Here is a 14,138-nt window from a genome sequence, read left to right as displayed (position 1 = left end):
CTTGCTGAAGCTGAAAATGAAAAATTCGTTGACGATGGTGGTGGTGGCGGAGCTGAACCCGACCCCAATGATCGGGTGAAGAGAAGTTTGATTTGCAGGGGTTGCAGGGGTGAAGAGAAGAAGAAGAGGAAGGGTTTGTTCTCAGCATGGGTTGCAGGGGTTGCAGAGATCCCTCCTCTACGCCTCCCTCTTTCTGTCGCCGACGATGCCATGATGCCATGGGTTGCAGGGGTGAAGAGAAGAAGATGAGGAAGCGTTTGTTCACGCCATAGGTTGCAGGGGTTGCAGGTTTTGTTGCAGAGATCCCTCTTTCCGTCGCCGACGATGCCATGATGCCACGGGGTTGCAGGCTCCGAAGAAAACCAGAGCACGAGGCGCAGAGCCATTCTCTTCTTCTCTGAAGTCCGAGCAATCCTAAGCAAAGTGGGCTCGGTGAGGGTTGGTTTGGGCGGTATAAGATGAGGGCGGATTTGGGCCTACAATGTCATTGTGATACATGGCATCTTTGAACAATTAGGTGACATCTAGAACCATTTAGGCAACAACTTGTCTTAGTTAAGCTGATGGTGTCCGATCTGGTGACCTGGCAACTTGGCATAGGCGCCGATCTGACGACCTGCGAGACGTGTTCGCCAACAAATTCGGCATGCATATCCCAATACTCCCACGATCCTTGGAAGTTGGCCCACGTACCGAACGATCCGGAGGGTGGTCAACGTGCATGGCGGTTGCCTCTAGGAATCTCGGACCACTTAGGCGACTTCTCAGAAATCTCGAATACGGTGCATGAAACCCACGCCAAACAATACCTATATAAAGGCACTAACCCCAATGGCATAAGGGGGGGGGGGGGGGGGCAAGTAAGCATATTCTAGCTCTCATACTTTGTGATTTTTAACTTGCAGTCTATTATGAGAGTATTGACTTAAGCATCGGAGCGACCTTGCCAGGTTAGCCACCCCGGGTCCTCTGACATTGATTCCTTGCAGGTCTCTAAAGAACTACGAAGCTCAACAATCAATCCAATTCAGGCCATTCAGTTCGACACCTAACCTGCCCAGCTCGGCCTAGTCAGTTCGACACCTAACCTACACAGCTCGGCCCAGCAGTTCGGCACCTAACCTGCCCAGCTCGGCCTAGTCAGTTCAGCACCTAACCTGCTCAGCTCGACCTAGTCAGTTTGACACCTAATCTGCCCCTAGCTTGGCCTGGTCAGCTCGGCATCCAGGTCCTCATCCAACAAAAGTTCTCTACTTCGGCCTCTGAGTCATCGACCACTTGGAAGCAGACCAAATGACGAGGTACTTAGCCAAAAAATTGATCCATCAGTATCCATTGGTTCGGACTTAGAAGCCAAGTAACAACAGTTGTGCAGACTTGAAGGAACCCATATGAGAATCCGATCGTCATCCGCTATTCTAGTAGTTTCAGTGGTTCCGATAGTTCCAACAAAAAAAATGAGAAGGAGAGGGAAAGATAGTTATAGTTGAGGGTAAAATAGTTCCCGGCACTGCACGGCAGTGGCACCATGGCACGCAGCATGCACCGCCAGGCAGCAGCGCACACCGCACGCACTGCACGGCAGCACGCACTGCGCACACACCCGGCACCACTGCTGCTACCGGGTGCGTGCACGCGGCTCATGGTGCCGCTGCCGCGCGGTGCGTGCGGGCAGTGCTGCTGTCGCGCAGTGCGTGTGCGCGGCTCATGGTGCTAGTGCCGTGCGGTGTCGGGCGTGTGCGCGGTGCATGCTGCCTGGCGGTGCGTGCTACGTGCCATGGTGCCGCTGCCGTGTGGTGCCGGGCGTGTACATGCAGCACGCTGTCAGACGGTACATACTGCGCACTGCCGGTGTAAGTCAATTTTCAAACTGTAGAAGTACACTTAGTCAATTAACTAAACCATAAATAAATTTATCAAAAAATACTTAGGTATTTTTAACAATAAAATTCTTGAAGTGTTTTAATTGGTCAAAACCCTTTCGATATCTTTCCGCATCGCAGACTTTCTCATTGATAGGATGTACAGTCATAAATATAGAAACCCAGTAGGGGGAACAAAATGGTATATGCTCAATTATAATTGGATGGAATATGGATCCACCCACCATACTCACATCTTATACGATCCACTTCGATTATATAAATATATAATTTATATTGTATCTAACTTTTTTCGGCTACTAATTTATATTGTATCTATTAGTTAAAAATTGGCATGATGTTTGTATTTTTATAAAATAGTGATAGGCTCAGGTTTTATACCTTCAATTAATTTTGTTAATGAGGTGCAATATATCAAAGTTAATTTTAATTCATTTTATATATAATATTATTCAATTTAACCAACTTTAATGCTCTTTACAGAGAAAAAAAAAGGGGGCAAAATCCTTCTATAATTGCAGGGTATAATAATTGGAAGAGTTTATTTGTTAATTCTGATTTATAGATTTGTGACATCAGCCAATTTTCCAATCGATGAAGACCCAATTTGGTAAGGCCAATCCTTCAAAAATCAATAGAGAAAGCAGGATTTTTGTGATATGGATCCCCCAAATAGTATAGCTGATTTTTGACATGCAATGCAATCTTTTCAACCCACCGTTGTCCAGAGAATCCAACCATTGGAATTGTCTCCTAGTTTCTTGTAAGTCGGAAATTGATAAAAAAAATTGTTGACTTGGTCAAAACTTGTCTGATTTGGGAAGTTGAACTGTTGACCGATCTCGCTCCATCATTAGGTCATGGGTCAAAAATTACATGTATATTAAAATTTTTGGAGACCATAACTTTACATTTGAGGTAGCTTTTTATTTTCAAATTTTTAATATCTAAGTGTTACAATTTTCTACAAGTAAAAAATTAAAAACAAATGAATATAAATTAAACAAAATAATATATAAACATATAAATATGTGTATATTGCAAGATTTGATCCATTCGACCTGTTGACAATGACAAATCCATTTATGTGAATTGTGATTACATGTTTTTTTCAAGAAATCGCATCATTATCATTTCTTTTTGTTTAAAGAAATTAGTGGTTCTTTAAATCCCTTAGAATCACTGATTTTTTAGGAAAATATTTTGGCAAAATTGATTTTTCCAACCAACCAACGCAGATGCAAGAAAAATGAAGAAAAGAGAAAGATATAAATGAGTGCAGAGAAACAAATAATGAGAGAGATGATTGGATCGATTAGATTCTTAGCATTGTGGTGTTACGGGTTTTAATTAAAAGATGCCCATGGTGGTCTTCCCATAGCCTTTGCTATATGGTAAGCCTTTTCACAGTGCACTCGCCCGATCTGTGATGACTCCATATTATGGAATCATGGTGGTCTTCCCAACTGAGAGGAATGCACTTTATGGCCTTCGCTTCTTGACTGTTAAACCATTGCCCGGTCACCTCTTAGGACACTTTGAGTTGCACAGTTTCCTCCAGCTGACCCAATGAACTTTGTGTTCCTGATTCTGTTGGCCCCCAGAAGAAATTCGATGCCCTCCTATTTAACAATTTGCATATGTTGATAGGCAGTTTGAAATGGGACACTGCATAAATTGGTGTAGCCACTAGCCAGCGCCACTGATTTCAGAAGAACCTCCCTTCCTGCCTGTAAGAGAAGCCTTCTCTTTTACTACTCTGTCGTTTTCTTTTCCATTCTTTTTACGATTTTTAGAAAGAGCTCTTTTTTTGTTTCTCGCCATTTCTACTAGTAGACCCAAGTACTTTCTTGATCCTGAAACTGGAACGTAGAGCCATCTGGAGATCATCTTCCTGATCCTGGGGGGAGTGTTAGTACTAAAGGTAGCATGTGATTTGTTGAGATTGATTTCCTGACCTGAGGCCCTGCAGAAAGTTTGGAGAAGCTGGTGTATGCCTCTGCAATTTTGAGTATTCACCCTAGAGAACACCATGCAATCGTCTGCAAACAGTAAATGGGAGATCCTTGGGCCTGACCTCAACATCTTCACCCCCCGAAACTCTTCATTTTGAACGGCCTTTTTTGCATCTGACTGAAAAAACTCTACATGATGATGAGGAACAAATATGGGGAGAGGGGATCTCCCTGTCTGGATTCCTCTAGAGGGTTTAATTTGGCCAGTAGGGTTCCCATTGATTAGGACACTGTATGAAATTAAACGGATGCACTAAGATATTTGTTTTATCTAGGGGTATCAACGGTATTCAAAAATCCGATTTCGAATTCAAAATTCGATCAAATTTGGATAATTCAAATATCTAATCAGTCGAATTTGGATATGACCTTATTTGATTTGATAAATATCCGGATTCGAACGATGCCCTTCAAGTGTGTAGACATGTTGGACTTGGAGGGATAAGAGGAACATGATACATAAAAAACCTGATAACAATTTTTAAAACATGACAATCCAGTATTGTTGTTAACTAGTTGTTAACCAGTCATTAAGTGGCATTTGAAAAAGACACAAATGCCCTTCAAGTATTATTTAATTTTCTTTATCAACCATCTAAACGTTGACAAAAGATTAACAGTCCCAAATCCTTGCCTTTTCCATTCGAGAAAGTTGGGGTCACGCTTGAGTGGACATTCTGGTGACCCCAACTTTCTTGAATGGAAAAGACAAGGATTTGAGATTGTTAATTTTTCATCAATATTTGGATGGTTGATAAAGAAAATTAAATGACACTCAAAGGGCATTTTTGTCCTTTTGCAAATACCACTTAACACTGGTTAACAACTAGTTAACAGCAAGTACTGGATTGTCATGCTTTGAAAGTCCAGGTACTGAATTATTGCATTTTAAAATTTGGGACCAAAGTGGCACTAGACCCAAAATACAAGGTCTTAATCGGGAATTTTCCCAAAAAAATAAGTTGGTTGGGGGTCTTGGGAATCAGAAACCGGGGCGAGGGGAACCCCCTTGAACGAGTTCACATTTGTGAACCTCAAAGCGAACCCCACATGCACATCTCAATTCTCAATATGCATTCACAGGAACATCTCCTGCGCTCCTCGTTGGTCACAATACACTGTTGGGATGTGCTGTTAGGCGCCGGTGGGGCGCCAATGTAATCTCCCCTTGGAATCTACATGGAAGCAATACATGCATCCATCAACTTAACCATAAAATTGATCTTTGAATAGAAAATTGCATTAAATACGGATAACACAACAGATTTGAATTATGCAGTCTTGACAACATAGATTTACCAATTAAAATAGCTAAAAAAACTGGACCATCTCCCTCCGAAACAAGGATAAAAAAACGTAAAAGGTATTGAAACTGTCTATTCCTTCTTACTGGATTCCTTCAGCTGCCCCTTCTTACGGATTCCAAGACAGAACCCAAGACGCCATGCATCAATGATGGATTCTGGCAATGAATATGCCAAACTCCATAGAACAGAGTGTGGCCAGTAAGGCGTGCATCGTGGTTCATAGCCTATCCAGCGCATAGCAGCCCGAGCATACCCATCTGTTGATGGTACCAAGAAGGAAGATTTTCTGATTGACGCCATCTTTGTTGCTACATACAACGGGACCTGAAACAAAAAGTAGAAACCAAATGAAATCCAAGCAACTTTCCCTCCAGCATAACCTTCAGGCTGTGTTTGGTTTGATAGAAAATAGGAGAAAAACAAGAAGTTGAGGTGATGTTATCAAGGAATTTCAAGTTTCCTGGGATGAGTATCTCATCCATAACTTGAAAATAACAATTCTCTAGTTTTTAATGACATTGCAGCTTTGTAAGAGCCTTCATTACAAAGCACCAAACATTGCAGCACCTATGGGGAAGCTCCATAGCTCATTTAGAAAGTAAAAGTGTAAGAGGTCAATGGTTTTCTAATTGTAAATTATTAGTACCTTGAATAAGAATTACACCCCAAAATGAAAATGCTAGATCACTGAATCTAAAGGTGGATTAAACAGAGCATCACAGCAGGATTGAAGCAAGGCAACTCAAGAGTAAAGAGTCCTGTAATAAAAAGACTAAGCCAGAATCTACAACCAGAAGATACAGATAGGGGATCAACCTCAAAACTTCAAACCAGTAGGCTAGAAGAGCCTTGTCTCTGTCTCTACTGAAAGAAGCAGAAACAAAGCATACTAGCAAATAAAGAAGCTAGAAACACAATAACTGGAATATTTCTATTTTTCCCAGACCCCTAGACCCTAGTTACAGTGTATGAATTATGCATTCCTTCAATCCTCTAATATTATTCAGCAAAAATCATGAGAGAAAAAGCAAATTTTGAAAAGAAAAAATGGTTATTCACCACAAAGACATAAAGATAATAATACCAAGAACAACAAGAAAGATAAATTCTTCCCAAGTGTACAACAATAGTCCATAATTCTGGGGCTCTCTGCCCATGCAAACAATTTGGCGAATTTCATTGATTTTTTTTTTTTTTTTTGAGAATGTTTTCATTGATTAGGGTAATGACATCCACAAAATCACTTCTCGAGTAGCCTACACCCAAGCATAGACAGACACTTCTATCAATGTCGACTAATCTAAGAAAAGATCATTAATAAGAAGGAAGTGTTACCCTATAAATGAAATGTTTGGTTATAGCTCAGCTGCTTACTAAAGAAGTGTCCCTCTTTAAGAAGTTACTGATCATGTGCTGCTAGGTTCAATAAGTAATAAGTAGGCTTTAAAAACTTTCAGGATGCCTTTGGTCTAAACATACCAATTGCATAATCAGACAAGTATGACCATCTCTAATTAAGAGCCCTTCATTCTGAACTCTCCACACCCCCACTAGTAAGTAAAGGCAAACTAAGAAAATAAACTCATTTTTAACCAAACTCCTTCATTTCATAACAGTTGCCTTTAAATTCAAAATAATATGAAAATAATAATACCAAATTATGTCTAATTGAGGGGCCAAATGAAGTTCAAATTGCTACCTGACATTGCACATCAATCCCACTTTTCTTGTATTCCACATAGAGGCATCTGGAGAACTGGTCGATATACCTGAAAATAAACCCAGGTAAACATGAATCTAGAGGGGAAGGAGAACAATATAAGACAGGAAGTCTTAAATCCTTGTAAACAAAAGCAAGCTGAAGGAGCATGAAATGGGTATTCCGCTTATAAACAAAAGCAAGCTAAAGCCTAAAGGTTCCTGTGTAACTAGAATCTACAACTACATGACACCATAGATCAATCGTCTAATGAACTCTGAAACCCTTCTCCTTCCCACCAAAGTGAAGAACAGATCAAGCTCCAGAATGACAGGGGAAAAGGAGATAAAAAAAGAAAAAAGAAAAAAAAATCCAGAAGTTACCAAGACAAAATCAGAAGAGAATGGTACTTAGTACTTACGCTTTGGTGGCAGCGTAAACGGCATAGAGAGGATCTGAAGGTATGACAATGGCAGCGCCCGAGCCAATATTGACAATTGCACCTTTCTTCCTCTTAAGCATCCCCGGAAGAACAGCCTGCGTAACCTTTGTGGTGCCCTCGACGTTGATTTGAATAAGATTTTTCAGAAGCTGTTCATCCACTTCATGGAAGAACCTAGCGTAAGGGTACGAAATCCCGACATTATTTATCAAAACCCCAACGTCCAACCCTTCAATGGCCTCCTGGATCCGCTTAATCCCCTCCGAAAGATCTCCAGCGAAGTCGACAACAACATTCCGGATCTGGGTTTTCCCAAATTTTGCCTGAATTGCATCGGAAACCTCCTTGAGCTTATCAGGGTTGCGACCAACCAAGACCAAGTTGAGACCTTTCCGGGCCAACTGAAAGGCGAAGCTCCTTCCTATGCCGTCGGTTGGCCCGGTCACGAGAGCCCATGACCCGTATTTTTTCAGATTCTTAGCAGGTCTCAGAAAAGTAACGTATACCCACTTGAGAAGAGCAAACGTGACCTTGAACAGAGACAGAGAACCCAGAACCAAGAGCAGAACCACCCAAGAGGGTTGAGCTTTGAGCTGTTCCATGAGACAGGCCGCCATCTGCACCAAAGTGATTCTCTCTAGTAGGAAAGAGAAGAGACGAGGGGATCCAAGGGATGATGGGTCTTGTTGGGAGGAATTAAATAAGAAAACCCCAGAAAGAATCTTAATTGAATGTGGGTCGTTCAAGTTAGCTAAGATTAGGCCGAAGAAACGGAGAGGATTGAGGAATCGGGAATATATATGCCTATGTTTTTCACTAGAAGGAGGAGGTGGTGATGATGATGGTAGAAAGAGACGGGTGAGCATTCAATTTCATGACTGTTCTGGCATGGGTACTACGGAGTTAACAGGTGGTTGAAGTAGATGAACTGACTTAGCTACTCCAGTGGAGTCATCAACTTCTGTCTCACCGCTTCAAGCATTGAAAACTTTATTCAAACCCATCATCTGAATGACTGAAGCCCATCTCTCCCCACAACGACTTCATTCAAAATTGCAAATGGGGTGTCATGTGCTCGCAAAATTTACGAGGACTTTTGGAGCAAAAAGAAATTTAAAATGTTAGATCTGTTTTGCAGAGATTCATAAAGAAGTTTTGGGCCTTTCCCTCATTTTATAATTTATCTAACCCACTATATTTGAAATAGTTTAATATAAAAAGTAAAATTAGCTATAGTAAACTGATAAATAAGCTGTGAATTGAGGGCGTCACTAAAAAGAAGATTTGGATGCCAGTCCCAGAGCAGCTACAGAGTAAAGACTTTGCTGGGATGAGCATTGAGGCTTTGGCTATTTTTTTTCCTCAAGTTGTCCTTTCTTTGTGGATCTTCAACCATTGCCATTGCCTTGCAGCAACAAACAATGAGCATCAACTACGAATTCAAGTGTAGGGACTTGCCCCTTAGATCGGCTACAAACTGAAAAAATCAAATTTCAAGGAAAAGTCAATGTATCTGACGTTGAAACTAGTTAGTTGACTTCTAGTTTGCCACATGGAAAACTGAGCCCCATTATCTTATAATAATTGTCTTAAAGTGACATTTCATCGTGGTTTCCCATTACATTTGACTCGAGAAACGATCTCATTTTCAACCTTTTTTCTTCAATTTCATTTGGTTTGATTGCAAATGGCTTCAGATTAATGTAATTGTTCTAAAATTAAATGATTTCATTAATTTGCTTGGCAAATATAACAGAAACAACCCCTTAAGCTACAATTTAACCCCATTAATTAAACGAATTCCTCTGTTGGTTGCTCCAGCCTCATTAGTTACTTACATTTGCAGCTTCCACAGAATGGATTGTAACCCTGTTACTTACATTTACAGCCCCAATTAAGAGGGCAATGAAGTGTCATGTCAAGTGATCCATATGGGCCCATTTCGTTAGTTACCAAAAAAATGGAAAAAAAATATAGCCCCAAACCATACAGAAAAGGGGAAAAGGCAAATTAGGCCAAATAAATAATATTGGTGGTTGTTTAGCAACCGACTACCCGGGCCAAGTAAATAATATCGGTGGTTGTTTGACAACCACCTACCGTATTTATTTTTCAGCCTGTTTGTGCCTTTGAGGCTTCTCAAGTTGTAGCTTGTAATTACGGGTGAAGGTGCCAACTGGGTAGTTGGCAAGTCTATGGCTAGTTATAGCAGAGACTTTTGCTGCCTTACCTGGGTTAGGGGTTTTGAGTAAGAGTTAATGCCTTAAATATAAGAATCAATAAGAGGGTAGTTACAGGGTTACAAATAGAAATTTATGAGAGAAAATGTGTTATAAATAGGGGTGAGCAAACGATTTGTTCAGTTTAAAACCGAACTAGTGGAATTGGAAACTGAACCGAAACCGAGGTTTGATTAAACTGAACAAACCAACCAATTTTTTTGTTAATTCGGTTGTTTGATTAAACCAAACTTCAAACAGGTGGATCATTCACTGATCCCACCAAAATGTAAAACATCATAACTTCAAAAAATTTGACTTGATAACTCCTGAGAAGCGAAAAAAAAAAAAAAAAGAATAACAGTTCAGTCTTGCTCACCATTACAGTCTTGAAGATTCACAGATGCTCACCGTTGTAGTCTTGGAGAATAACAGGAAAAAAAAAAGGAATAACAGCTCAGTCTTGCTCTGCTATTGTAGTCTTGAAGATTCACAGTTGCAGTCTTGTAAATTAACAGATGCTCACCATTGTAGAATAACAGAAGTATGCTCACCCCTAGTTATAAATAGGAGAATTCACAGTATTGGTCTATAAAGTAATTTCTTGTTCATTTTATTAACATAGTATAATATTCTATCATCTTTTGGTTCAATTTATCAAGAGTATGCAATATCCAAATCCAATCCAAGTCCAGAACACAATGGATAAGATTTGATTTTAATCTGAACATTAATGGGTCGACTTTAGATAAGGCATATCTAATTCAAAATTTGATCCTTGCATTCAAATATGGGAAGGACTAATAGCAAAGCCTTGGTACATGATGAGTCTGATAAAATATGGCTCAAGTGGAGGTTCCTAGTTCAAGACTTAGAAAAAGTTGAATGTACATTTCTCCAATTTGAGAGTGAATTACAGAGATGATTTGAACACAAATGCAATTTTCATATCTCAAAGTATCATCTACTAGCTGACATACTGCTTCTCTAGCAGGCTTCCACAGAATGCCAAGTCAAAACGCTCTTCAGGGGGATCTCCAATACAGTCAAACACTGCATCTGCATTCAAGAAGTCTTCATCTGCTGTGTAACTGCAATCAATAATGAAACAACCAAATGGAAATAGGGTCAACTGATCAATCAACAAAGACATGTCCCAACTATTCGGATACTAATTCCACCATTTCAATCTACCTAATGTCCTATATTCTGCTAAAGAATATGCATCCGGATATTTTCTCAATACTACAGCCCATGCCTTTTCAGCCTTCCCCTTGTCAAATGTCAGCAAATCATTACCGATCACTAATAGAAGTTGTAGATGGTAAGGGATAGGTAGAATGGATCACTCTTATAAAGTATTAAAATCTTGCAATAAACCAATCACACGGGTTTCTGATATAGGAGACATCCAAGGTTGGATCTTGGTAGATATCAATTTATCTCATGTACAATTATGCACTGTATGTATAAATAACACTTCTAGATCATACGGTTGAAATAAAAACTACAGTTTTATAGAAAAGCAAACCACTCACCCGCTTTTTGTTACTATACATTTCATTCCAGCAGCTTTGGCAGCTGCAAGGCCTATGGCACTGTCCTCAACCACAACACAACTGCAGAGAGTGAAGAAAAATGTATTACGTATCCAATTCATCAGATAAATCTGGTTGAGTGCTAACTTTAATTTTGCTTGTATTATGCTAGTAACATCAATTTCTTTCTATGAGATAGGGTGCCTAGTTTTACATACCCTGTTTTTGTCCTATTAGTTAATATTCAAGTAATTCATTATTGTATCTCTTAGTATATCAATTATCAAGTAAGCTGCATATGCTACCAAACTGGATTTGTTGGAGTGGATGTACAGTACGCCATTTATGCATCTGACATCAAATAAACTGTTCATGTGCAGATGTGCAAAATTATGCCCTCTTAATGGATAAAGAACTGATGAGTACAAAAATAAATGAAAGACTCCAGCATTCTGTTTTGTCAATTTTACAGATCGCCATATAAATTTTGTGAATATAACCAATTCTACAAATATTTATATTTATATCAGGCTATACCTTGATGGTTCAACACCCAAAGTGCTGGCTGCTAGTAGGTAAATGGCCTGCCAAGAAGAATGGAAGTTAGTTATCTAAAGCTTTCAGATAATGAATGAAATTTACCAAATCAATCCAGATTAGAAATCACAAAGAAAGAATTAAAATTACTGAATTAAACAATTGCAATAAAAATATACCGGGTCAGGCTTTTTACGAGGAACCACATCTCCTGCAAATATATCTATCTTTTTTGCTCGTTCTGGACCCAGTAAGCAGGACACTATAGCAGAGACCTGAGATTATCATGAATCTTGCAGTAATTAGAACAAAAAGATATACAGTATTTTTCATATGGTTATCCTTGATAATCCTCATCAGGGAAATAACAAGAATGAAGTTTTCATCACAAAAAGCAAAAGGCCCGAAGAATGTGCATCTTGTGCAATCAGAACAATTTTGTTTCACTTGTCACTCTCTTGCCCAAATTGTATGTGCTTCTAACTTATGCAACTACCAGCTTCAGGTTAATATAAATGACCAACCCAATAAATTAAATTTGTAGAACCTGGTAATGCATACCGCCTTCTCATTGGAAGTACTGCATACAGCAACTTTGACTCCTTTTGCCAAAGCCTGATCAATCAACCTGTACCAATAACCAAATGAACGTGGAAATTCTCTCTAATACAGTTCTAACCGTTTCAATTTTAAAGAACCATGTTAATCTAGTTTGATCAGAGAGTAATGCCCATGAGATTAATAATATGTGAACATGGGAAATAGAAAATTGTTAGTTCATTCATTAATAAAACATCTTCAGGATACAGCCTTGCGTACATGAAAACTAATGCCAAGCAAAGGATTCAAATTACAGTATAGTATTAGTTTAATGTAAATTCTGAGGTGACTTAATCTTAACCACAATATTACGATAAGAGAGCTCACTCAAACAGTAACTAACTTTGCAACACCAGGCCTAAGTGGGAGCAACTTCTTCTCAATAAGAGCCATAAACAATTCTGTCTTCCGCTTGTGAAGTGAAGCTATGAATTCCTTTCTTTCTTCTTCACTCTTTGGAGCTTTATCTGGCCAACCTGTCTTGTTGAAGTAGGATGTCATCCTAAAAGAATCAGAAGCGCATCAACCACCAATTAATGAAAAGAGTTACTCGAATATATATAAAAAAATGAAAGCTAGAGTTCTTGAATTTAATGAAAGGAATCTAGTTCCAGTGTTCTCTTTTGAGGTCCTTAACTAATGCTGGAATATCCTATGACACTAATTTGACTCAAGAAACAAGAGTATTTATAAAAATTCAGGAAAACTTTACCTCTCTTTTCCACCACCGATTTTGAGTAGTTCACCATATAAATCCACATCCCAAGTAACACCCAATTCCCTCTGTACGGTCATTTCACATTATGTCAATGATGCGATGTAGTTCACTGAGCATCTTGGGAAGATGAGTCTAAATTTTAATTGGAAAGTAAAAAAGAACTACAAGCAGCAATAAAAAACAGAAGGATTATCGATTTGTGAGATAGAACAATTCCAACTCAAAACTGAGCGGAAAGTTCCAATCAAACAAAGCTAAGGAAAGAACTATTTACGATGAATATCCAGAGAAGAAGAAAGCATAAAACTATCTAAACCTCATGGAAATTGGAGCAACAAAGCGCAATGCGCATAAAAAAAAGCATCTTATGCAATAATAAAATATCCAAATTTCCCCTGTAACGTACGTAGAGAGATATATTTATATTTATACCAAAATAAAGGGAAAAATCATGAAAGCAGGTGCATTAAAACCAAAACGCAATTCAATAAAATAAATAGAAAAAGAGTAATTTTATTGTCATATTTTCAGTGAAATTCACAAGAAATGACAGAATCCCATTCCAATGAAACTGACAGATTAAGCGAGAGCAAGTGTGATCCTACTTCAGTAAAAGTATCGTTAAAAGAAATTCGGTGGCCGTCCTTCTCCGTGTCGACAAGCACTCCATCACAATCGAATAGGAGGGCCGATGGAAGAGCAGAGGATGCAGAACAGATGACTCCTTTACGAGTGCTCTGAGGCGTCGCCATACGTCTACATAGGCTTGTCCGTCTTGGGAAAGAAGTAAAGCTCCTCTCTTGGCGTCCGATATTAGAAATGGAAGTCTTAATCGGAGAAAGTAGAGAATTCGCGGGAGAAATTAGAGAGTAGTTTCTTCTGGGAAGCCGAGTCGTGGAAGCAGACAACGAAGGAGAGACGACGGTTGAAGCAGCAGAAGCCATTGTAGACTGCACACACTCACTCTTCTCCCAGCTTTTAGCTTGGGCATTGTAACGGCTTTAATACCCGTCCCAACTTATCCTCCAACCGCGCCACAAATTCCTATAGATGCGTATTGCGCACTGGGGCGCATTTTCGAGTAAAGCTTCGACGGCTTAAAGGACCTGTTTGCTATGATGAGTCCTGTTGTTCTGCAATCTCTTACCAAGTGGACCAATAGCTGGTAGCTGGATTATGA

The 14,138-nt window shown here is 39.4% G+C and overlaps 2 protein-coding genes across 2 annotated transcripts; both read right to left on the bottom strand.

The window, feature by feature from the left end:
* Window positions 1-5,116: 5,116 nt before the first annotated feature.
* Window positions 5,117-8,486, bottom strand: LOC104591581 (very-long-chain 3-oxoacyl-CoA reductase 1-like). The gene is made up of 3 exons (XM_010250465.3): window positions 7,326-8,486; window positions 6,905-6,974; window positions 5,117-5,529 (listed from the first exon to the last, which is right to left on the bottom strand). The coding sequence occupies exons 1-3, from the start codon at window positions 8,210-8,212 to the stop codon at window positions 5,275-5,277; spliced, it is 1,212 nt and encodes a 403-aa protein (XP_010248767.1). The 5' UTR covers window positions 8,213-8,486; the 3' UTR covers window positions 5,117-5,274.
* A 1,837-nt stretch (window positions 8,487-10,323) lies between these two features.
* On the bottom strand, window positions 10,324-13,958 carry LOC104591582 (Haloacid dehalogenase-like hydrolase (HAD) superfamily protein). Its single transcript, XM_010250466.3, has 8 exons — window positions 13,564-13,958; window positions 12,953-13,023; window positions 12,584-12,742; window positions 12,202-12,268; window positions 11,820-11,915; window positions 11,641-11,687; window positions 11,104-11,184; window positions 10,324-10,656 (listed from the first exon to the last, which is right to left on the bottom strand). The coding sequence occupies exons 1-8, from the start codon at window positions 13,900-13,902 to the stop codon at window positions 10,533-10,535; spliced, it is 984 nt and encodes a 327-aa protein (XP_010248768.1). The 5' UTR covers window positions 13,903-13,958; the 3' UTR covers window positions 10,324-10,532.
* Window positions 13,959-14,138: the final 180 nt, after the last annotated feature.

The sequence above is a fragment of the Nelumbo nucifera genome, chromosome 4 (genome assembly GCF_055504915.1).
Source record: "Nelumbo nucifera cultivar China Antique chromosome 4, China Antique-T2T, whole genome shotgun sequence".
Classification (NCBI taxonomy): Eukaryota; Viridiplantae; Streptophyta; class Magnoliopsida; order Proteales; family Nelumbonaceae; genus Nelumbo; species Nelumbo nucifera.
Note: the sequence above shows the minus strand (reverse complement) of the source record. Positions and strands in the feature narration are given on the sequence as shown.

Coding starts and splice junctions, on each gene's coding strand:
- LOC104591582 (XM_010250466.3), bottom strand. CDS start 13,902: ATGGCTTCTGCTGCTTCAACCGTCGTCTCTCCTTCGTTGTCTGCTTCC. Junction 13,024..13,563: donor TTAACGATACTTTTACTGAA/GTAGGATCACAC, acceptor ATGACCGTACAG/AGGGAATTGGGTGTTACTTG. Junction 12,269..12,583: donor CTTAGGCCTGGTGTTGCAAA/GTTAGTTACTGT, acceptor TTATTGGTACAG/GTTGATTGATCAGGCTTTGG.
- LOC104591581 (XM_010250465.3), bottom strand. CDS start 8,212: ATGCTCACCCGTCTCTTTCTACCATCATCATCACCACCTCCTCCTTCT. Junction 6,975..7,325: donor GTTTACGCTGCCACCAAAGC/GTAAGTACTAAG, acceptor GTTTATTTTCAG/GTATATCGACCAGTTCTCCA. Junction 5,530..6,904: donor GGATTGATGTGCAATGTCAG/GTAGCAATTTGA, acceptor TTTTTGTTTCAG/GTCCCGTTGTATGTAGCAAC.